This window comes from Nelumbo nucifera, chromosome 3, assembly GCF_055504915.1.
Source record: "Nelumbo nucifera cultivar China Antique chromosome 3, China Antique-T2T, whole genome shotgun sequence".
NCBI lineage: Eukaryota > Viridiplantae > Streptophyta > Magnoliopsida > Proteales > Nelumbonaceae > Nelumbo > Nelumbo nucifera.
Window position 1 is genome coordinate 41,754,417 of NC_142651.1, and position 26,090 is coordinate 41,780,506.

The following is a 26,090-nucleotide window of genomic DNA, read 5'->3' on the forward strand; positions in this document are numbered from 1 at the left end:
AAATATTTATAGCACAGTAACAGCAAAGAAGTGAGCTCAGATCTTCTAACCACAAGACTCTATCACACCCTAACCACAAGACACTACAGGAACATCTCATGCAAGTCTTGTGTGTAGCAACTCCAAGATCCAAAGAAGCTACCAAATTTGTTGCAGGGGTAAAGCTGAGCACATCTGTCCCTCCCCAAACCCCACATTGGTGGGAGCATCATGGACTGGACTGCCCTTTTAGTGGAACTTTCATCCGTCTTCCCAGAGTAATAAACTAATAATATCCTGGTCTGTGTTGAAGTGTGGCCTTGCTTAATCTCCCAATGTTGAGGTCTACGATTACAAAAAAAAAAAGAAAAAATGTTGGGATCTACCATTTCACCATGCTTAACCAATCACGCCAGTGTTCTGTACACATGGTAGGATTCTACATACAATGTGGCAAACAGCAGATCCAGGATACTGGTAGTGACCTAGTGAGACTAGTGGAAGGCTTGGCTCAGTCAGTGTTCAATAATGGACATAATGGGCTTAAAATTGGTGTCAGGGCCATAAGGTTATTGACCGTGCTCAGGGCAGGCAAGGCAAGTACGTATTCAAAGCCAACCCATTCTTTGAAAGAGTTGGAAATTGAAATATCATGAAAGAATTGTGTGTACCAGTCTCACCTATAAATGATTAAATCAATCAAATTGAGAAAAACCAAAAACACCAAGCAGATGGTAGGGCAAATGTACTGCCACAGACGGGTAGTGTTTCAAAGCACTCAGCGTATTGAAAGGTACAGTAGCCTTCTAGCACCCCAGGTGCAGTGTCCACCCTTTTCGAAGAAGTAAAGTTTTAAAAAATTTAAAAAATCCGCAAAGACTAAGGCTTTAGGTACTTGAATAAACTATTACCAAAAAATGTGTAAACAATAAGAAAAAAATATAGAAAAGCTTTCACCAATCAACTCCCCCCATCTTAAATTTTGATAAATACCACCTGATTGATTACCCCCTTTTGTGTTGTGATACCAATTGGTTGTTACAAGTTTTTTCCCGAATCATAGTCAGAACCCAAGAATAAAATTTATAACAGTGCTTTTTGATCCATTATTAACCCAACTGGTTGAACCATTCGAAATGTGATCTGGGCGAATGGAATTGACTCATTCAACATGGTGACTTAGTTGTGACTCGTGAGTAGCACACTAACAGAATAAAGTGTATGCAAACTTCCATGGTCAGGTATCAGGTTATCTTTTTTTTTTTTATAACTTTTCAAAATTTATGCATCCCAATAGGCTAAATGTGTCTTACTTCATTATCTTCGCAAAAAAAAAAAAACCCTCAAATTGCAATTTTTAGCATTTTTTACAAATAAAAAATTATAAACCGAATTAAAAATATAAATTAAATATAAAACAATGCATATATTAGATGTAGAATATAATTATACACTAATTATTGATAGAGTGATGATGTGGCATGATCTAACCTGTTCAACCCGGGCAAACGAACCAATGACCCATGACCCAGACATTATATGGCATATATAAAGTTTTAAAAACATAGACTTATAAAGTGATGATGTGGCATGATATGTGTTTATAAGGATGAAACGTATGCTTACAGAACCCCAAACACAACTGTCAAGTGCAGCTAATCCGGACTCCTTGAAGTATGCCTCGCTTGTGAGACTCACTGCACCAGACTGCTAGCAAAAATAATGCTTGCTGAATGCCCGGCTTAATAAAATTTCAAATGTATTAATAAGTAATCTTTTCATAATTACAAGTGCCAAAATTGGATTGGATTTGACCAAGAACAAAGAAAAAAAGATCCGTCAGCACCGTGCCTCAGTCAATGAGGATGGTTCAACCACATTATTCAGATATTAGTTTTGCCTCTAGGTTGTCCTTTGCTCAGTGCTTCACTTCACCGGAAGAGAAGAGAGAGGAGGTTGTTAAGGACTGTAATCTTAGATATTATCAAGAGCTACCATTTTGTCATGATGTTTCACTTCTTTGGTATAGAACATACTTCACCACCTCATAAAAAGAAACGACAATCCCAACTGATGGACCGGCACGACCAACACGTGGGCCAACACCCATGAAGAGCCCCTTTATTCCTCCATCCCTGTTCGACAGTTAAACTTAACTTAGATTCACTTTTTCATTATTCCAAGGTTCATTCAGAGCTGAGAGGCCAAACTACATATTTAACTATTTATTCATCATGGTATGGTACATATAAAGGATCAGAAGATGTTCTTGTCTCTGAGGTCTAAAGAGAGTATTGTAGAATCAGATGATCCTGACAACAATCACTCTCCATTTTGATGGAGAGTAATTAGTGGCATGCTCACATCAAAATTTATTTTTGTGTCAAAATGGTATAGTAATTAGTGGCATGCTCACATCACATAACAAATGAAGTTCCTTTTTCAGTTCTAGAAAAGCCTATAAAAAGGGTTAATTTTGACCATCTGGCAAGGTTTTCTGTCGTAAAATTTATCATTCAAGGATGGAAAGAGAATCCTATTTCTCCTTCTGAGCCCTAAAAGAAGTTGTCACGTGGAAGGTTCCTGGGATGATTAGTGATCTCCATTTTGATGATCTCAGACCCTATATGAGAACCTGGATTCAGGGTCAAAAGAGTCCAACTACTTCTTTTATTGGAAACGGTAACTTCATTAATACATAAGGTTCTTTTAGGACATAATCATACTAAGCGCTTCTATTTCAGCATTTTATTGAAAACTTTACATTATAAGGCCCCATGGGCTTGGATAGTTAACAATATGGCATATCCCAATAATCTCCCATCTGATGGATTGTTTTTGTTGACAGGATTACTCCAGTGACAAAAAATAGGTAGGGTCACCTAAGGAGCTTCCTTAAATGATCCAGGAATCTTACACATGGACCATTGATCTGGCGCCTAAAAGAGCCCTACATGTTCCTCTAATTGACCTCTTGGATAGAAAATTTCAGCTGAGGGAAACTCCAATTAGAGGGTATAAAGCTGATGCGCACTGGGTGAGTGAACAATGGAAAAGTTAAGAGGGTTCTCTATCTGATGGATGGATCGGATCAAACCATAGGATTCCTCCAAACAATGGATGTGGGGCCATCTAGGGAACTTCTTTACTTGATCCAATTAGGCATACATTTTCATGTATTACATAGCATATATCATGTATGTACTAAAGCAAATCATACCTCCAGACCTCCATTAACGTTTGCCTAGTCGTCATTCCCATTGCTTTCCTTGGATCTTTCTGGAAACCAACAAAACTCAAGTCGCTAAATGGAAAACAAAGGTAAATAGTTAATCTATCAATATAGAAGTAAACATATGTTATTAACACATTAAGAGTGTGTGAATGGATTCACCTAGTTGACAGTAAGGTGTCAACTAGGTGAGATCTGGGGATTGGGTCATGCCTTCATCATACTAGCCATAGATTACCTATGGGTTTGGGGGTACATGATCATCCTGAGTGAAACTTCTGGATTTCACTAGGCAATTGGAGCAGAAGGAATTTCAGTTCAAATTCCACCACAATATCCATACACAGATAAATGCAGAAAAAGTGCTATGGGTTTCATCTGTCTTTTGTTTCATTCCCAAGGGAACTGCTTGGTGTGATGGTAAGCTCTTGGGCTGACAACATGAGAATACAGCTTTGAGTTTGAGAGCAGCCACTTCATGCTAAAAACGCTGAAGGTTGGGTCTGTATCTAGTTCACCACTCCAAAGATTCTGGGTGGTTGGGATTAGCACTGGATAATGGCCTTTATGAGAGTTTACCATGTTTTCCAGTTTCCCATAGTTTTTCCTAATCTCATGCAGGTCAGGCAGTCTCATACAACAGTCTATCAACATGCAATGGACCTACCAAATGGCACTAAGTGTGAATATGCACCGGTAGAAGCTATTGCTATCAGTATATACCTGGAAGATATATACACTCAATTTCCTTTTTGTATTTCATTCATACATGTGTAGTAGAAGACTGGACACAGAGACACCTAACTCATCATGACTTGCAGTTTCACATTTTAACTGACAAGCAGAGATGGAGAGAGGCAAAGTTTTTCTTTTCTTTTTTTTTTTTTTTTTGGGGGGGGGGGGGTGTTATTGTCAATTCAATCCTGCACCTCACAAGAACTGCATTTAATCATGTTAGTGTTGAAAGTTCACAAGTTCAACTGTGTCAGGAACCAAAGTTGTGGCTTATCAGAATACTAAATAGTTGTTTTGTATTGAGAAAGAACCTCAATTTGTCTTCGAGTTTTCACAACATCCAAGGGACACGTAGCAGCAGCAGCAAGACTACCAGCAATGAAACCAGCAGAGAAATTTGCCCCAAGGATGCTTGCTGCATTAGCTTCCTCACCAACCATAACAAGGATTTTTCTCCTTATCTAAAAGAAAGACAACAAAATAAAAGGGGAAAAAGAGTAATGGCATCAAATTGGGTAGCTAATTGGACAATTTAGAGAAGAGAAAACAAATCCATCAGTAGAACAGAGAAGGATAAAATCTTACTGGCTCAAGGGTTGACCAGCAAATTGCAGAGTAGGGAACATCCCGAGCAAGTTGTGTTCCTACACCTGTCCACAAGATGCGGTAGTTTTGTACTGCAAGAAAACAAATCAACTAAAACACATTATTTGATTAGAAATGGATTGAACTTTCCCATGATACTCACCAATTCCTTGTGCAACCTACTTAATGTTATGGTCATACAGGTCTCATTAAGTGGGTTATAGTATACATCAGATTCTCCTATGGGTCCCAATTTACAAGTGATACACTACATAACCTTTATATGTTAAACCAACAAAATATTTTTTTTTTTCATTCAAAAGTGAAAGTTCTTTTTCTTTTCTGAAATGAAGGAGTTCTAACAACTTGTGGATGCATCCACCAATCCTGACCATAGGGAAATTAGGCTATCAAGTTAAATGTAATGTTCAGTAATTGACTATCTAACTTAAAGGACAGGATCCTGTACTCAGTATAGTTAAACCATCAGCTAGGTGGAGGCCCAATGGCCACTGCCTAGGGGCAAATAACTAAGCATACCCCTTTATGTATTGATATGAGTGCATGTATACCCATTTTTTGTAGTAAAGAAAAATTCATTGAAAGTCCCACACATGCATGCATGCATTTAATGTGCAAATATTGTTTTCTTGCATGAGCATCCATAGGAATAGCATAAATTATTATCCCTTGAGATGGAGCTAGCTGCAGCTAGACAGGAAAGATTTGTTTCAAAGCACCTGCTGAAGATTAATGGCACCCATCCTAAGAAAAGTTTGTTAGCAGTATGTATGTCTGTAACTGCAATGATTATGAAATTTATCCACAAGTACAACTAGAATGTGATCCATAAAGCATGGATGCCAATTGGTAGAATGTCCTCTCTTTTTTTTTTCTTTTTTTGAGTTCCCTCATTTATGTGATCATCATGTTAGATCACAATCTTTTTCTCATTGATATTAACCATCACAAGACCGGACATCTCCTTTGCTGTTAGTGTGGTGAGCCAATTTATGAAGAACCCCTGGATACCTCACTGGGATGCAGTTCTTAGAATTGTAAGGTACCTGAAGGGAGCTCCAGGCCGTGGGTTGTTATACAAACCAGGAGGAAGACTTGAGGTAATTGGGTATACAGATGCAGATTGGGCAAGCTCAGTGTCGGATGGAAGATCTACTACAAGTTACTGCACATTTCTTGGAGGAAATCTGGTGACATGGAAGAGTAAGAAGCAAACCATTGTGGCAAGGAGTAGTGCTGAATCTGAATACAGAGCCATGACACACACTACATGTGAATTAGTATGGCTGAAAAATCTCCTGCAAGATATTGGATTCTCAATGGACAGACCATGAGATTGTATTGTGATAATCAAGCTGCAATTCACATCTCATCTAATCTTATTTTTCATGAGAGAACAAAGCACATAGAGATTGATTGCCATTTTGTGAAGGAGAAAGTCCTTAATGGAGAGATAGCACCGGATATGTGGGCTCAGGTGATCAGTGGGCGGATTTGTTTACAAAAGGTTTGAGCTCAGGGAGAGTGAACTATATATGTAACAAGCTGGGATTATATGACATATATTCTCCAACTTGAGGGGGAGTGTTAGTGTTGGTCGAATAAAGGTAGATTAGACTTTTTTTCATGTTTAAGTTATATGCTGATGTGGCAGTCCTAATATTACTTCTGTAGTCATCTTGTCCCATACTTAAGTGAGGGTAGTTAAGTCTTTGTACACTAATTAGAACATAATTCATACTTATGGTCAACTAGTAGGGTTTAAGCCTACTAAGTTCGACTGTTTCTTCTTCTTCTGTCTCCTTCATTCTCTACTGGGTCAAACTGCTGAAACAACTACTGTCACACTGCACAAGAACTGATCCTGGTTGACTATATGCAACCCTCTAACAAGTGTTTTTTTGTGTGCAATTGATGCATTACCAAGTACTAACATCATTTGAGGTGGGTCAGTGCTTAGTCCTATGGGGTTTTTTTTTTTTTTTGAAACGAGGTAAGATAAATTTTATTCATGAAGATAATCATATAAGGATGGGGGAAAACCACAGGCCAGTTCACCCCCAAAGGATATGATCATAGATCCCACAGACTAACTGAACTAAGCATCAAAAACAAGTTCTGATTACAAAAATCAGGGATGATAGAAAGCCAAGAAGCAAGTCTGGCCACAATAGACTGGATTAACAGCTCAGGCTCTTTCTTCTCTTCTCTAAATACTCTGTCATTTCTCTCAGACCATATAGTGCTGATTACTGCTTCCGGAATGGCTCTCCAAATGCATTTGCCCTTTTTTGATAAGCCCAGAAGGTACCAGCTTTGAAACAGATCCTTTACTGTACCCGGCATTACCCAACAAACACCAACAGCATGAAGGAAATGAGACCGGATGGTCCAAGCGAACTTGCAATGAATACAGAGATGTTCACTCATCAAGACCACAAATTTCACAGCTAAGGTCATCTAAGCTGATACCTCTTCTTGCCAGATTGCTTCTTGTTAGGCATTTCCCTAGTGCTGAGGCCCGCATCAAGAAGTTGATTTTGGATGGAGATTGAGGACTCCAGATCTGTTTACATGGGAAGTCAGTTGCCCTTCTAATAGTCAGACCATCAGTAAAAGATCTAGCCGAGAACTTTCCATCAGCAGTCCAATTCCAGATCTATTGGTCTTCTAACTGGGGCTGAAAGGAAAATGTATTTAGGTTACTCAGCAAGTTCACAACTTCATCCACTTCCCAGTCTTGGATATCTCTTCAGAATTTGAGCTTCCACACCACTTCACCTTGGACTAACTCAAAAGAGTCAGCAACCATTGCTTCTTTATCCTCAGCCATTGAGAATAACTGAGGAAATTTCTCTTCCAAATATACATCATCAAGCCAAGCCATTTGTCCTTCCAGAAGTGGATTCTTCCCCCATACCTAACTTGAAACCCACTCCTTTTAGGACATCAGGAAGTGCTTTCATTATAGCTTTCCATAGCAAGCATCCATATGAAGGCAAGTTGATAGCAGTCATCCATCCTCCACCAGCCATTTTCTTCCACTCCAAATCTCCAAATCCACTTTCCCAATAAGGCTGTGTTGAAGGTTTTTATTCTTCTCAGTCCCAAACCACCTGAATTCCGTGGAGTGCAAATCAGATCCCATGCTATCATGTGAATCTTTTTTTCATCTTTCCATAAAAGTCTCTTCGTAATTTTTCTATTCTCTTTGCTATTGAGCTAGGGATGGGAAAGAGAGATAGAAAATACATTGGCAGATTTGCAAGAGTGCTTTTAATCAAGGTTACCCTTCCCCCTTTTGATAGGTACTTTGCCTTCCAGGAAATGAGTTTCCTCTCAAGTATTTCCTCCCAAATTGCTGTAGAAGAGCACTTTGCACCCAATGGAAGACCAAGATAGGTAGTTGGGAGCCTGTCCACTTACAACCCAGAGCTTCTGCCCACACAACTATGTCCTCAATTCTTCCCACCGGAATCAGAGAAGATTTTCCCAGGTTCAGTTTTAGCCCTGTTACCACTTCAAACCAAGAAAAGATTTCCCACTAGTGTTTCTAATTGAGCGAAAGAAGCGTCAATGAAACACAACGTGTCATCAGAAAAGTGGAGCACATTGACCCTTTCACCCCTTGGAGATTGAGGGCTCCTAATCTCAGTCTGACAAGTTTCAAAAAGTGGGTTCAAGCATGTATGCAGCCATTTCATGCTAAAATGGCAGAGATTAGGTTCATACAAGTCCACAACTCCAAAGATCCCAGATAACCAGGACCAGCACAGAGTAATAGCTTTTTTTTCTTTATGTGCAGTATCCAATGAAGTTTTATACAATGCAGCAAATGGTAATCACTATCAGCTCTGATACCTAAAAACTTGGTTTAATAATTATTTATATTATCTAAGGTTTTAACTATGTAAGACCAGGAGGTTCTTGTCCATGCTATTCTTTATCAATCAAAATCTAATCTACATAACAAGTTGAATAATAGTAAATCATGCCTAAAATGAATATCAAACCAGAACCAGAAGTATAACTTACAGTTTTTAAGGTTCTTATTTGTGTTCCTAACAGGGGAAAGCACTCCAAGTAGGGTCTTCCGAACTCCTGGGGGCTTGACACCAGTTTGAGTTTCTTTGAATGCCTGACAAAGGAGACAGTAAAATAATAACACAGACATCATTAAACTGATTTTCAGAAAGGTATTGCACAATATACAAATGAAAATTTCATGTTTGAAAGCTAAAAGCACTTTAGTCAAGGAAAACAAAAAGAAAAGCAGTATTTCAAGATGGGAAGATCCAGTTTGTTTTCCAGTGTTAATAAAAACAACAAATACAGCAAAAATGGAGAAACAGTATAACAATAAACAACAATAGTAAAACCTTGTATCTCTGGCTTCATGTATGTTCCATCATTAGAATGCAGGCTGACAAGCATGAAAATGCAGTTTTGATGATGGATAGATATAGATTAGAAAGATAGGTAGATAACAGATGTGTATATATGCATGTATACATTTAACAGAATCAAGAAAAACCCAGTTACAAACTGTAAAATACCCCATTAATGATTTCTACTTGGTTAACACAAAAATTCATTTCTATATACATAAGAAATCTTAAGTAAATGAAAATACCAATCCACAGAGTTCATACCTGCATGCGTGTTTTTGCTAATTCAATTGGATAGCAGGTAATGCAAGCTAAAGATCGTGCCACTGATCCTGCAACTAAGGGGGCATATGGTGTCAAACTAGGAGAATTCTTGGTTGTGAATGCTTCGATCCAGTTGCGGAGAATGTCATAGGATGGCAAGTAAATCCCCACCTGGTTGACAATTCAAAAAAAAAATCATTCACCACTATAAAAATCCCAGTGAAAAAGAATTTTATATCCACCCCAGCCAGGCTAGTGCTCTTGTTTCTCAGGGCCTCTGGGTTGTAGACTTGTAGTAATTCCTTAAAAGCAAGAATATTAGCTCTCATTCAAGGTTTAAGATTTACACTTATGTTTGGTTGGACAGAAATGCTTGTACAAGGTGACTATCAAGTAGTTTTCATTGGGTAAGTTCACAGAAAGAGATTCCTTGAATATTCAAGTTTCTAGTTAGAGAAGCAAGTGCACTAGCCCATAGTTGTCAAGGTGACGCCTAGGTAGGCACCTAGGTGACAAGGCACCCTTGGAGGCTTGCCTCACCTAATCACCAAGCAATATTGTACATTGTGTTATAAAATACTTTTTGTATTCTTAATTTTTTGAGATTATAATTAGAAACTAGATATTATTAAACTAAAACATTCATTTTGTGTGTTTATATACTAATTTCTTTTTATTATTTTCTTATTTGTTAGGGCTTAATCAACACAAACATTGCTAAATGCTGTATTGAACCTCAAAGACTTCAATATCTGAACCAATAAGGAAGAACTTAAAATTTTGTCTAATCAACACATTTTGTTCTTCTTCAACCTTTTCTTTTCTTCTTTTTCTTCTCATGAATATGTTGTTTTTTCTATACTTTAATATGAAGTTTATACTTTTCTTATGAAAATTATAGATAATTATAAAGGAAATATGTTTATGGAACCTAGGGAACTACCCTAGGATATATGTTTTCTACTTAAAAAAAAAAAATTCCATCACCTAGGCAACTAGCCAATAGCATGAACTGCTTGTTAAGGTGGTTCCCTAGTGCTTCAGATAATAGTTTAGCAAACTCTAACAAGAATAGGGGTTACAGAACTCCACACAGACCACAACCAAGGAATGTTTTGTAAAGAATTTTTTACAAATATCTCATTTTACTGTTGACTATAAAAAAATAGAAATTAATAGAAGATGAACTTAAAACAAAAAGAGAACTTACAGTTGGGATTGCCAGTGCTAAGTTTGCATTCGTACCTCTCCACAGTCTCCCAACTCCTTCCTGAGCAAACAAACCCGTGTCAAACATCAAACAACCAATAAAAAAGTGTAGTAAATGCAGAAATTCACTTAGCAAGAAAATCTGGATATTAGTGATAACTTTAAGGGAATAGCTTAGTCCTTCCTACTGTAAGAATAGAATTTGTACATATACTAGTGTAAATGGGTGTGGGTCAGGCATTCAGAGGGGTCTTGGCTCGAAGTACGACAGAAATTGAACCTTGGAAGAGTAGCTGTCAAAGGTAGCAGGGAAAAGGGGATTTCAGATCTCAGATCAGAGAGAGAGAGAGAGAGAGAAGGCAAAAAAGGGAGTCTCTCCTCTTCAAGGAATCCCTATTTTATAGTTTTTTTTTCCTGAAGACCTTTTCCCTTCATAATCAGGGGTGCAACTTTTGCAGGTTAGGGTTGGGATTTTGTCAAAATTTCATTGGACCCAACCCAAAACAGTGTAAAGTGTAAACTATTAGCTCGGGCCAACCCGACTTGCACCCTTATTCATAATTTTCTTTCTGGGATCCTTTCTAGAAGATTGACCCAATCGGTGCCATCTAGACTACTTGCATTCTCACCCTTTCCTGACATATGTGCAGGAAGACATGCAAACGCATGCTCTTACAACTAGTATAATCTCAATGTACTGTTCTTAACAATGTTTTAAATGGCATATGAGGCTTATGCCTTGAGGCTTACATCAAATCTCAACCTTGACACTCATACCCAAAAGTGTAAGCTACATTCCTTACACCTTGAATTAAATTGTGTATACATGTATGCACTTACACATATATACGTATTTATTCGTGCTTGTATCATCCTTCAACATGTTTAAAACTGTTTTGAGGTATTATTTAACATTTAGAGCTTTTTGATAGTTGTTAACTAGACTTTAAGAATGTGCCAACTTTCTCTCAAGCTCTTAATATTCTTAGTCCTTGTTTATGTAATCCATAGTTTTCAAGGCACCAAGGCGAGGCTAGGCGACAAGTAAAAACATGTATCCTAGGGTAGTTCCCTAGGTTCCATAGTCATATTTCCTTAATAAATATCCATAATTTTCATAAGAAAAGTATACATTTCATGTTAAAGTATAGAAAATCAACATATTCCAACATATTCATGAGAAGAAAAAGAATAAAGAAAAGAAAATTATATATATATATATATATATGCTGAACCCCTATTAGAAGAAGAAGAAGAAGAAGAAGAAAATAGTATATAAACACACAAAATTAGTAAAGAAAAAGAAGAAAATGTGTTGACTGGACAACATTTTATGTTCTTCCTTACTTATTGGTTCAGGTTTTGAAGTCTTTGAGGGTTCAATATGGCATTTAGCAATGTTAGTGTTGATTAAACCCTAACAAATAAGAAAATAATAAAAAGAAGTTGGTGTATAAACACACAAAATGAATATTTTAGTTTAAAAATGTCTATTTTATAATTATAACCTCAAAAAATTAATATAAAAGTTTTTTTATAACACGCTATAGAAAACTGCTTGGCAATTAGGTGAGGCGAATGGAGTTTATGCTTCGCACATCTAAAAGCCCTGGCACCTTGCCTTATGTCTCCACATTTTTAAACATTGCCTATTACGTAGATACTAGACATAATAAGTTTTATCTTTTATGATGTATGCTGTTTATAAAGCTTTATTTATTCAAGTAGAACCATATTAGAGAGCTCTCCCATATCAACCAAGTAGGCAGGGGGTCCAGCTCACAATTCTTCCTGTCAGTAAGTAAGGACTAGTCCAGGTTTAGTAACTATGTTAATCAAAAAATACTGTCGGACCTTAATTACTCATCACTGAAAAAAAAAGGGCCTAAGAAGAACCTATATACACAATGAAATCTTTAAACCTATGATACCACAGATACCCGTACAAGGTATCATATCATGTTGGATGCTTCCATTTTTAATGCAAATTCTGCATCCAACACCTTGTCCAGTTGTGTCCTTGCTGTATCTGGGTAATATAGTTTACAATTAGCACAGTTCTCCTTATATAGTCTTTAATGCACTCATAATTTAAGGCTTAAGTACAGAAACCTGTCGAATAATCTTGTAAAAGACATCCATTGTTCCTTTGTACCGAGAACACTCAGGAGTGCAAGCCATTTCAGCACCAAAATATCCAGCACGGGTACATGATGGAGAACATTTCAAATCTGAATACATCTGAATCAACATGTTCCAAGCAAAATTAATTGGCACAATCAATGCAATTAACAGAAAATAATAAAAAGTTCCATCTGAGAAACTCTCAAAAATATAAGAACCACCAACAAAATAGAAAAGGATACAGGGACAAAGTAGATTTTTCACCAAGGCAAAGATTCTTTCTATCATTAACAGATCAGAAATGATTTTATAAATATTATGAAAACAGTACACATGTACAAAATTCAAAAGTAGAGACTCCAATGCCTACCTCAATGTACAAAATAAAAAATAAAAACCTTCACCAAGGTAAAGGTGAAAGCTCTTCTTTCTGACTTAGAGGACCATCTAAATAGGAGCCTAACAATCTTGGTAGAGCAAGATAAGACTCCACAAATGCCAGTGAATGGAGTCATGGCTGTAAAAGAGTGGAGATTATCTGTCATGCTCAATCAAATGAATGCTTTATATATATATATATATATATATATATATATATATATATATATATATATACAGAGATACTTTGTTGCCAAAGAATGCTTTTTGCATAACTGTATCACTTGTAATTTAGGATGGATTTCTATTTTCTAGCTTTTCATTTAATGCCCTTCCACATCATCTTTCTATAATCACTCCATGCTTTTAACATGAATCCTTTTTATCATTACCATCCAAGATTCAAGATTCAGAAAGGGGGTGGGGGTGGGGGTGGGGGATAGACTAGTTAACAAAACACTATGAATACAAATAGTTTTACTTCTATGACTTACAAATCATCTTACACCACACATCAACAACATTGTGTGTGGGGCCTGTCTGAACTTATAGTTGTCAGACCCACTTTAAATGACACAATGTTAGATATGTGTGGTATAAGATAATCTGTATGGCACAAAAAGGAGGAAATTGTATGATGAGCATTGCCCAGGAATTAACAAAGAAGCAAGCTACAGAAAAGAAGCAAGTTGGATCCAACAAAAAAAGACTGGCATGGAAAACAAGGTGAGGTGGCTGTACATCCTTGAACCCTGAGGTACTTTTGTAGTTTAAGTTGCAGAACTTGCAATAAGACTTCAATGATTGGTTTACAAGGAAAAGGAAACTAACAATAGACATGAGAAAGAGACACACATACACACACACACACACACAGGGGGATGGGCCCATACATATGTAAACCTTCAAGGTATTGAGCCCTAAGGATGTCAAAAGATCCCTGTGTGCATATTAGCCAAGATGCCATTGCTTGATTCTATGGTAAAATCTCCAGCTGACAAGCATGAGAATGCGGATTTGCATTTGACATGCAAAAATGTGCTGGAGGCTAGCGGTATCCAGTCCACCCCTCCCAAGACCCCAGATATATGGGACCAACATTGGTAGTGGCCCTTGTGTATATAAGGTAATGGTTAAGGACACCTCATTCGTTGCCCATTGTGACTGCATCACCAAAGCAAGGTCAGAACAGGATGCATCAACTTAATTCTATATTTAGGGTTAAGATACCCAAATAGAGTGCAATGGCAGTGTAGCAGGGCAAATATGGTTGGACAAGGCTTAGTTAAGTAGAGATACAAGGTCAGCAAACAGTGAGAAAAAAGTGCACTAAATCTGTCAGTAATATTTTAATAAAATGGTTCTTTTACCAGCATTAACAAAATTTCTTGTTTCAGCTCCCCAATAAAAGGTTCTAGCAATTTCTCTTACAAAAGAACAACAGTAAGATTGATGAGAATTCTTATTTCAAGACAAGATATCAAGAACACCAACTTCTACAACCAATAAATGAAAGAGCTACGTGAATTCAAACTTCAGTGTACCTTTCAGAAACTATAAAACATCACATGCACAAAAGCCCTTGCACAAGTTTTATGTCCATTTAAAGTTTGGTTAGCAACAGAAGATTAAACACCACATACCCTTTCTGGTCCAAGAGACGCCATACAACCGTTGACATGATGTCCTGAATGTGAATAAGGATCTGTAGCAGCCTGAGCTTGCAACCTTGTCTAGAGGGTAAAGGAAGAATCAGGAATATATATTATACCCTTTAGTCTTAGCAGATCCTACATTTTAAGTTATGCACTACGCAGTCAAAGCAACTAACAAAAGGATGAAATCCCCTAATTAGAGGAACTCCAGAAATGAAGACATAAAAACAATACAAGTACATACAATGTACATAAATATATACCAAAGAAAAATCCATAGGAATAAGCATAATCAAATTAATGATAATTCTGTTCTATGCATTATACCAAAGAAAAGAAGCAAACATAAATTTGTTCTATCTATTATCTACACATCCCAGGAAAAAGGCAAAGATAAATTCAATCAGAACTCAGCAATACACATATCGTAAAAAATAAAAGAGTAATGATGATGATGATGAAATGATAACTTCTCGCGTCTACCCATTTCATTTGAATAAAAGAGAAAGCAATAAAGGGAAAAAAACAGCTTAGCTTGTTCAAACAATTGGAAGAAGAAGAACTTCATAGTAACAGTAGGAAAACGATTGAAAAAACAAGCGAAAGATATGTTACGATAGAAACAACAATCTCTAAAAAACAGAGGAAGAAAATAAGAATGTGCATCTTCTAGGATCACATGAAAATAAATAAAAACTATCGAACTATTGGGTAATTAATATATTAATATGGCGACATCAGTGCAGTAACTAAATAAAATAATGGAAGAATAAGGAGAATAGTAGATACCTTGGCGACGTCAAGGGGATTAACAAGGATTACAGACAGAAAGGCTGCACCAGCTGCAGAGAAGGCACGTTCTCCGAAACCCAAATGAACATCAGAAAAGGTGTTAGAGTGGTTAGGTTGGGAGGGGGAAACTTTCCTCCTCCCTGTTAACATGGCCTCAGGCATTGAAGAAACTTCCCCGTCGAAAGCAATTCTTGATGCGGCTGCAATCATCCATGAAGGGAGGGTATCTACCATCCCTTTTGAGTCTTGAGTTTTGAGTTTTGAGTTTCTCTCATTCTTTACACCCAAAAACTCAGTGCATGAAAACAGAAATAACCAGAAAAATGTTTCCCAATCCCAACAATTCGATTCTTTTCGTGTAATACTCTTCAAAAATGAAAACAAAATAAGTACTGGAATTGGAAATGGTAGACTAGAAACAGAGATTACCCCCGGAAGAGAAGCAGGGAAGGGAAGGGGAAAACTTCTTTGTTCTGTCGGTTGAGGCTTCTGAAAAGAGAGTAATCCCGAATTCGAAACGGTTGGGTCTGTAGAAAATGCGAGGGAGGAGGAGAGTAAGCGGTTGTGTTTGGTGTGTATGAATCATTTCATTATATACGAGTACGAGAAATTGATATCATATCATGGTTCATGGGAGATGCTCAGTATTAGTTCTCTCAGTGATGGAGAGAGACGCATGCAGATTGCAGAGAGGGAGAAGAATTTTATTTGAATATGTATGAAGGATGAATGGGAGAAGGAAGGGGAAATTGATTACATTACTGGTCATGTGTAGCTGTGCGCCCGCGCCAGCTTCCATTGATGTAGGAGGTCCATCAATTGGAAGTATGGAATCAATTTTGCTTCTCGTTGCGGGTGTGAATTGGGGTGTCGTCGTGAATAAGACATATGGGTTCCGCCGAGTTGCCACGTGTTCACACGTTGGGCCGGAGCTTCCACACAAAAAAAAGTGTGGTGATCATGTGTCAGCGTTTCCCTTGAGTGACGGGATCTGCTCTCACAAATGAGCGCCTCATATGTACATCCACCGTGCATTAGGAACATCTCCCGTGAATAATAACTAATAAAAACGGGAGATGTTCCCAATGAATGATAGGGTGTGCGTGTGAGGCGCCAAGTGTAAGGAGCAGATCCAGTCTCTCCCCTTGAAGCATCACTTCCAACGATAGAAAGGCAGTGAACATCTTTCATACTTATTATTCACGGGAAATATTACTAATGCACAGTGGATGTACACGTGAGACGCCCAAGTGTGAGGAGCAGATCCCATTCCTGATTCAACCATGTGTCGTAGGTTGAAGAAAGAAATTGAGTCATTGAATTTGCATCACCGCCCCACACGATGTGCAACTGACACCTGTCCAGTCGCATGCAGTGGGGTGTTCCCGTGTGCAGGGCTAATGGGACGGACATTAACCCGGCCCGTTAGCCCCAAAATGAACTCAAAAGGGCTTTAATCTGTGACTCAGCGAGTTTTTCCCATATTCCCGCCCCTGAAGCTCAAATCAGAGGCTCTGACCCCGTGTTGTCTGCCCGAGCTCGGATCTCCGCCCCCATCTTCGGCACTGGCGATCTCTCCGTCACATCCCCGAGCATAGAATTTAGATAATACCATTCTCTGTGTTTTCGCATGGTCATTATGGTTGGTACATGCAGGGGCATTTGGGAATTAATTAGTCGATGTATGGTTGAACCATAGAAATATTACCAGAAAAGATGGAAAAAGTAGACTCCTTAAAGTAGATCCACTCAGCACAAAAATGACTTAAGCTTGATTTTATGGTTGACTTTATGTTGATATATGGTTGATTTTATGACTTTATGTATCAAACAGATTTTTTTTTCACAAAAATGATTGAGCGTTTGAGGTTGGATTTAGTAGACTCCTTAGTTTTTCCTTCATAGAGCATTGAAAAATACCGATACAAAAAACGGTGGCCGGAGTGATCGCCGGTGCCGGAGTGGGAGGTGGAAGAGGGTAAAAAACGTCTATGGTTTGAAAAGAAAAACAAAGCATCAAAGGAGGGTTTAATGAAAAAACCAAAGCCCCCGACAAAAAACGAGGGTTAGAACTTACCTGGTGATCGGGAATATGGGAAAAGCTCGCAGAGTCGCAGACTAAAGCCCTTTTGAGTTCATTTTGGGGCTAATGGGCAAGGCTAGACCTGTTCATGGGCTGGGCTGAGCCGGGCTCGGGCCGGGCTTTTGCTCTTTATTAACATAAACTTTTTAGGCCCGAGCCCGAGCCCGGCCCTCAAAAAAGCCCGAAGTCCGGGCCCAAGCCCGAAGCCCGACTTGGGAGTCTGAGCGCCGGTGCCGTCTAAGAGAATGGTGCCTGTTGAGTTTGCCGATTCTTGGGAGTTTAAGAGTGAGAATAGAAACCCAAAAAGTGAGAAATAGAAGATGACAACAATGCCAAGTAGAGAGAGAGAGAGAGAGAAAGAGAGCTCATTGCTCGAGAGAGAGAGAGACGATCTAGATTTGGTGGTGCCAGCCGGCGGTGCCTGAGTTCGCAGAATGAAAACGGTGTGCCTGGGTTCTGGTGGCGCCGGCTGGAGAGAGAACCGAAAAGATAGAAGACCTAGTTCTAAGAAGAGAGAGAACTGAGAATGAGAAGAAAGAAGATGAAAACGGTGCCAGCTAGAGAGAGAGAGATCACCGCCAAAGAGAGAGATGACTAGTTCTGGTGGAGTCGGTCGTCGGTGACTAAGTTCGCAGGTGTAGTTGGGTTCACTGGTTCTGAGAGTTGAGAGGGAGAAATGAAAGTTGGTTTTGAGAGTGAGAGTGAGAAAGGAGAATGAAAAGAAAAATTTTAAGTATTTAGGGTTAGGGTTAGGGTTAGGTAGTTTAGGAAAAGTCGGGCCAGGCGGGGCTCGGGCTGGACTTTTTTAACAAATCCCGAGCCCGGCCCGTAAAATAGTCGAGCTCGGGCTAAAACACATGCTCAAGCCCGTCCGGGGGCCGAACCGGGCCGGGCCGGCCCGTCGGGCCACCCGGCCCATGAACAGGTCTAGGCGGGGCTAATGTCCATCCCGTTAGCCCCGCACACAGGAACGCCCCATTGCACGCGACTGGACAAGTATCAGTCGTTGTCGTGTGGGGCGAGGCATGATGGGACGATGATGCAAGGTTGAATTGGAATCCCATTCCCATTCTTGGTAGAATGACATTCCCCCATTTGAGAGAATAAACACTCCCTCCCCTCCTTTGAGAATGAAATCCCATTCCAGTTGATGACAATTCCCATTCTGATTCTTGTTTGAATAAAAAAAATGATTTGATTCTAATGGATTTCGATTTGATTCAAATTCTGATTGTGAACCAAACAGACCCTAAGGGGAATTAGACGTGGAATCGAGGGAAACCAAGAGGAATCAGAATTGGAATGGCCAATTCCAATTGTTTGTTTGGTTGAAATGGGAATCTAATTCCTATTCTTGGCAGAATGGGATTCCCTTGTTAATAAAATATTAATAAAATAGTAATAAATATAATATTATAATAAAATATTAATAATAAAAATATCAATATAAATTATTAAATAAGAAAATAATAAATATTAGTAAAGTAATAATAAAATAATAATAATATATTAATAAAATATTCACAAGTTAATAATAAATACTAAGATATTAGTTATTAAATAATAGTAAACTATTAATAGAATAATAAATTTGTAATAATTCATATTAAAGAGCTAATAAAATATAAATAAACTAATACAAAATTGAAAATGCCTGATTGATTCTAATTCCAACTTCAAATGAAGCAAACAACGAAAATTAGAATTTGATTCTTATTCTTATTTGAATCAAACAGTCATTGGGAATAGGCGATTCCATTTCCAATTCCAGAGTATTCTGATTCCAATTCTTTTTATAACTAGTGGACTAAGAATTGATCACCCCAAATGGATATGATGAAATCTAGATGCAACAATAATACAATGTATGTATGTATGTATGTATGTATGTATGTATGTATGTATGTATGTATGTATGTATGTATGTATGAACTCATAAGAATGGATACTACACTTTATCCTTGCCATAAGGCCTAGAAAGGTATCCTATATGTAAGTGTAAACATTGGTTCATTTTGTGCATCATATGTCATATCGGATGGTCTAGATTGGTTGTTGAAACAGGGCCGGCGTACACCACTTGAATGAAGGATAGCTAAGTTTTGATCTTATAGCATGACCAGTAGTTAGGGTTTGTTTAGTTCCCTAGAATAGGTGCCTAGCATTGAAATTGGAATGGGCCATTATGATTCCAACCATTTGTTTGTTTGAAATGGGATTTTGATTTTCATTTTTGACGGAATGAGATTCTCCTATACAGGGGGAATAGCCATTCCAAGCTCCCCCTTGGGAATGGGATTCTCATTCTAGTGATTCCAATTTCAATTCCAATCTTGATTGCAAACCAAATGGACCCTTAGGTTCAAGTTGATTTGTTTCCTTAGAATTAGACATCAAACTCAAAACGGATTGGAATGCTATACTATCAATTAATAAACTAAAGCACCGCTATTAATAACATAAACTAGAAATAATTTTTATATTGATATCATAAGTCTTGTATAATTTAAATTGCCTGAAATTAGTTTCTATGAAATTTTAGTCCATGTTTTTTCTAGAAAAAATAAGAAGACTTCAAATTGACTTTGCTAATAATAAATCTATATCTATACTACTATTAAAAGTATGAATGATGTCTAGATTTTAGATTTTTTCTAGACTAAAATACCCCTACTTTTGAATTTGGTACCTCTTTACTATGATGGTAAAAAAACATAATTTGAATCACTGCTTTTAAGGTCATTCATTCTCTTTTCATTAATTCTGTATTTAAGGTATATTAAATAAATGAGCTTTGTGATTTTTTCTTGACTAAAAGGCCTCTACTTTTGATTTTAGTCCCTCTGTAATTGTGAGGGAAAAATCATGATTTGAATTATAAATTACTTTTTATTTCATTCAATTTCCTCACATTAAGTCCTAATGTCCTATGCTTAAGGTGTAAGCTCTCATATTCTCTCATTGGATCATTTATTTAAGGTATTTTTTCTTTCATACAAACCACAAAAATAAAATCATTCTTCTGTTTGGGTGGTGAGCAAGTAGTTAAATCATTTAAGCCAAATGGGTCAATCCATGGTGTCATTGCTAAATAATAAAAAAGTAAAAATACAAAAAATGTGAAAAAAATTGGGCATGCCTCTAATATTGTATACTTATTATATTAAACAAAAATAAGTATGATAAATAAAAGGTATTCTTATTAATGATGGAAATGAAATACAAAATTTAAAATTGACTAGAAAAAAAAATGTATTCCTATTCAAGTGATGGGTCAATGGTTCAACCTTTTAGGCCAAATGGAACAATATATGATGTAATAATTAAATAATAAAAAAAATTAAAATGATAGAGACACAAAATTTTGTAAAAAAAAAACATTTAGATACATCTTTGATATTATGTATTTATCATACTAATAAGCGTGCACATGCTTTGTACATGGCAATTCTATATAATGATAATGATATTAATAATATATCCAAAATTTTCTATAACTTTTATGTATTTTATATTTTTTTGTTTTTATTATTAATCGGATGTATGTTGCAAAATCCAAATCTGATTACATAAACACCTCATCCAAATATGTGATAATCGATTCGAGTTGTGAAGTTTCAAGTTTCATTGATAGGACTACCTAATTGGCTAGACTCTTCTCTTTGTAGTGTCTTATCTTTTTTTTATGTATTTTTTTTCTTTTGTTCATTTATCAAATGTAAGATTTAAAATAAAGGAAATTGAATGAAGTGAAAATTAGTAGTTTAATTTATAATTTAAACCTTATAATTAAATAGGGACTAAATTCAAAAATGAGTATTTTAGTCAAAAGAAAGTTCCACAATCTTATTCATATTGTTAATAGTAGTGTAAATATAAAATTATAGATGTGTTCATTTTTTCTATAATTGTTTGTATTTTTTGAAAAAATAATTCTAACATATCACACTTACTTATTATTTAATATGATAAATATATGATATTATACATGTGCTTGAATGCATTTTTTTGCCACATTTATATATTTTTATATTTTATTAATTTTTATTATTTATGACATTAAAGGTTAACACATTTAACTCAAAAGTTGAACTATTTATTATTAACTTTTGTATTTCATTTTTGGTTAGTTTTAAATTTTGTATTTCATTTTCATTATCAATAAAAATAATTTTGGTTTATTACACTTATTTTTTTTAATTTGATTAATAAAAATATCATAAATGTGTCTATTTTTTCTACATTTCTGTAATTTTCTACGTTTATTCTATTTTAAAAATTTTATTACCTAACTATGACTTTGTAGGTTGATCAATTTGATTTAGATGGCTGAATTGCTTAGCCACTACTTGGATAAAAAATGGCTTTGTTTTTGAGTTAGTTTTAAAATATATGGGTTTATATTGTAAAAATATTGACATAAATTTAATTAGTAGCATTTATTAGTTAAAAATAATTTAAAAAATATAAGATTTAATAAGAGAAAATGAGATTTAATATGTTAAGTATAAAGCTTAATGAAAGGGGATTAAATGAGGTCAAAAGTAATAATTGAAGTTACATTTTCAACCCTTATAATTAAATATAGATTAAATACACAAATATAGGAATTTTAGTAGCCATTAAAGCTGGCATTAAAGCTATAAGAAAATGGCTTTTATACTCTTTCTCAAATAAAGAAATAGAGGGTAATTTTAGTACACAAAAAGTTCACATTACATCCACACTTTTATATATAGTATAGATATAGATTAAACAAAAATAAGTGTGATAAATAAGAATTATTTTTATTAATGATGAAAATGGAATTAAATTAAAATAACTCAAAGACAAAATTGCTTTTCCAATCAAGTGGTGACTAATATATTTGTTTGGGTAAAATGGGTAAACTAATAGATATAAATACAAATGTTTTCTATTTTGTTTCCTTAATTAACTACAAAAATAATTCTAGAATTTTAACATATCTCAATCATTATAAGTTTATCGCATTAAACAAAGACAAGTGTGACACACTAGAATTATTTTTATAGTTAATTACGAAAATTAAATAGAAAACTTTAAGCCACCAAAAAATGAGAAAATTTTTTTTTCTTTCAAGTCAAGATAGATCTCAATTATTATAACTTTTTAGTTATCTCAAAAAATGGCACATTAGAATTATTTTGACATATCTCAATCATTATAACTTTTTAATTTTTTTGTATTTTAAAAAATTAAAGTGGAGTCAGATTAAATCCAAATATGATCTGAATCCATTAGGATTCAAAATCAAAATCTTCAAATCTGATTGGATTTTGATCAGATTCATATATAAAATTTCAATAATTGGATTAAATTCAGATTTTATTGGCTTCGATCCGAATGGGATTTGATTATAGCCCTAATATGGTGATAGTGCACAATCTGGCTACTCCTAGCTGGAGGACGATCCGAACTTCGATTGGACAGCGAGTTGGACCGATCTACAAAATAGTGCATCAAAGAACCCGGGGTAGCTAACCTGGCGAGGTCGCTCTGATGCTTAAGTCAGTAATTCTACTATGAATGCGAGCTGAATGCTTGAAAGATTGAGTGCTAGTGAGTAGAATAATCACGCGTACCTTTGCCTTGAGGTTTTGAGTATTTATATACTGGAGTAGTCGTGGGTCTCACGAAAGGGCTTCGGGTTCTCCGGGATGTGGGGATAAGCTTAGTTCCATTTTTTAAGGAGATCAGTATGTTGATAAAGTTTATCGCCTATCTCTGATTCAGGCGGAACCGGGATGAGTTCTTATCATAATCTCGGGAAAGTCGAATATGTTGGCTTATCGTGATCTTGAGAAATCCAGGATCTGTTGGGGAGGTCTTTGGAGTCGGTTACATGGTGTTTCGACTCATTAGCTCCGAGCTGGAACTTCGACTCTTTAGTCCTGAACTGGATTGGGTGCTGAGGTGCTACTACACTTAGGTGGGTTTTGGGCCAAGGTGGCTGAATACTCGAACTTCGGAAGTTGCGAACTGGGCTTGCTTGGCTGAATTGTCATCCTTCGATCAGATCATGCCTACATGTCCCCTTCTTGCTAGGTCGTGCCAAATCACCCTTCATCATATGGTATGATCTTTTGAATCCCCTACTCAAGCATATTATGATCAAACTCTACTAGCCCCCCAAAAAAGTAAGAATGAAGACAAAAATTGAAGTTCTCTTCCTAAAAAGAAGAAAACAAGCACAGTGCAATGGTACCCAATTGTTTGAATCCAAATCTGAGTTCCAACTCAATTATTTAGGACTTGGGCATCCACATATAATTAATTGGATTGCACTTGGATTAAGTGGGATCCATTTGATAACCAGACCAAATATGCCTATGTCCTTCAATCCAACTAAGATCTAAATCCTATTATATTTTACATGAACGCCACACATACACAAAATAATTATATAGAGCCTAAAAATTTTGACCATGATTATTAATTGGTAATACATGGGTTAAACTATTTTAAAGGTATTTTGCATGTTACATAAGATTTATTTTATGTATATATAGGTCATCAATTTTATTTTTATTTTTTGTGATCCTTTTGTTTGGTTTTCCACCTTTTCCCACAATGACTATTGTAAAAAAAAAAGAAAAGAAACTATTCTAAAATGGAAGATCTGGCTTAGACCAAATTTGAATATCCACAAGTCAATAGATTCAAATTTGAATTGCTAACCCCAAGTTTGGTCATATTTAGTTCATATTTCTCTATATTTGATCGCTACCTTTGATTGGTCACTTCATTAATTTGATGTTAAAAATGTTTTATTGAATGAAAACCTACATGAGACGTCTACATGTCTTTACCTCCAAGGGTGTATGGAAAAGAAATGCAAGGGAAAGTGTGTAAATTGAGGAAGTCTCTTTATGACCTCAAACAATCTCCTAGAGTCTGTTTTGAGAGATTTTGGGCTGCCCTTGTTACCTTTGATCATACATAGACTCAATCTGTTCATACCCTATTTGTTAAGAGAGACTCGAGAAGTAGTTAATTTCAAAATTTATGTTGATAATATTGTGGTTACTAGTGATGATACTCGAGAAGTAGTTAATTTCAAAATTTATTAACATTGAGTTTGAGATCAAAGACTTGTGAATTCAGATATTTCTTAGGAATTGAAGTTGCTTGGTCTTCTTCATTTCTCAACATAAGTATGTCCTTAACCTACTTGTAAAAGCTAGCAAAGTGGGTGCTAAACCAACTTCCATTCCTATAAACTTAAATCATAAGCTCTTAGCTATTTATGGTCAATTGTTGACTGATGGTGGAGTATTGTTCCAGAGACTGCTTGGGAAGTTGTTATATCTTTGCATGACTCAACTAGATATTTCCTATGCAGTGAGTGTCATTAGTTAGTTCATGCATTTTTGTAGAGATATACATTTAGTAGCTATAGGGTTCTGTATTACCTGAAAGAAATTCCAAGGAAGGGTATCTTGTTTGCTAAGCATGGACATATGAAGTTGGAAGCATACACTGATGCTGATTGGGTTGTATGTATTGATGATGAAAAATCCACTTCAGGTTGCTATGCTATAGTAGTAGGGAACATTGTGTCATGTAGGAATAAGTAGTCTCTATAGTGGCTAGATCCTCAATTGAAATAAAGTACAAGGCAATGACACATGGAGTTTCAGAACTATTGTGGTTTATATCACTTTTGAGAGAATTGGGTATTGACTGTGAGAAGCCAATGATACTATATTGCGATAACCAAGTAACTATCAACACTGTACATAATCTTGTCCAATATGATAGAACTAAGCACACCGAGGTTGATAGACATTTTATATGAGAAAGAGAGAAAGAGAGAGAGAAGGAGAGAGATAGAGATAGAGAGAGTTGCTTTAGGAGAAGTCAGTTTGCCATTTATTGCTTTTAAAGACAATTGGTTGATATTTTGACAAAAGGTATTCCAGAAAGAAAGTTGATACACTATATAAGCATCTAGGCATAATTGATTATCTATACTCAACTTGAGGGGGAGTGTATAGAGACTAGGCCAGGCGAATGGGCTCTAGTCCATTATTGTCTTATTATTAGTGCTTCTTAGTTGTTTTGTTTGATAATAGGTCTTTTCTTTATGGGCTTGTTAATAGGGGTGCTTACGGTTCCGTTAATCGAACCTTGGGGCCTTTTTTAATCAAACCGGTACTATCGGTTTTTGGAAAACCGATAACTAAAACCAAACCAAAGCCAGTTGGTTAATCATCAATTCAGTTCGTTGGTTTTTTGATTTTTTAGTTTTTACAATATATATTATAAAATATATAATAAAAATTATAAATATATATTTATATATAATGCATATTTATTAATTTATAATATATAAAAAATATAATATATATAAAATACATATATATAATATAAAAATATATGTATACCAATTGGTAGGGGTGAGCATTATTTGGTTAAAACTGAATAACTGAACTGAAAATTTCGGTTTTGGTTTTCTCGGTTAAATCGGTTCAGTTATTTCGGTTAACCCGAATTAACCAAACTTTTTATTCTTATATGTAATATATAATATATAATATGTAATATGTAACATATAATATATAATGTATAATATATAATATATAATATATATTATAATATATATAATAAAGTATATTATTAAA

General features: G+C 35.9%; 1 protein-coding gene across 4 annotated transcripts; it reads right to left on the minus strand.

Annotated features, from left to right (window-relative positions):
- Positions 1–1,699: 1,699 nt before the first annotated feature.
- On the minus strand, positions 1,700–16,228 carry LOC104603946 (mitochondrial carrier protein MTM1-like). Of its 4 annotated transcripts, none has more exons than XM_010268125.2 (11): positions 16,120–16,228; positions 15,360–15,889; positions 14,559–14,648; positions 12,526–12,654; positions 10,415–10,474; positions 9,205–9,375; positions 8,588–8,690; positions 4,532–4,623; positions 4,258–4,407; positions 3,200–3,258; positions 1,700–2,114 (listed from the first exon to the last, which is right to left on the minus strand). In XM_010268125.2, the coding sequence occupies exons 2-11, from the start codon at positions 15,594–15,596 to the stop codon at positions 1,982–1,984; spliced, it is 1,224 nt and encodes a 407-aa protein (XP_010266427.1). In that variant the 5' UTR covers positions 15,597–15,889; positions 16,120–16,228; the 3' UTR covers positions 1,700–1,981. The 4 variants fall into 4 exon arrangements, with proteins under 4 accessions (XP_010266427.1, XP_010266428.1, XP_088758241.1 ...); XM_010268126.2 differs by having other exon boundaries at positions 15,360–15,430; positions 15,792–16,218; XM_088902115.1 differs by lacking the exon at positions 16,120–16,228 and having other exon boundaries at positions 15,360–15,931.
- Positions 16,229–26,090: the final 9,862 nt, after the last annotated feature.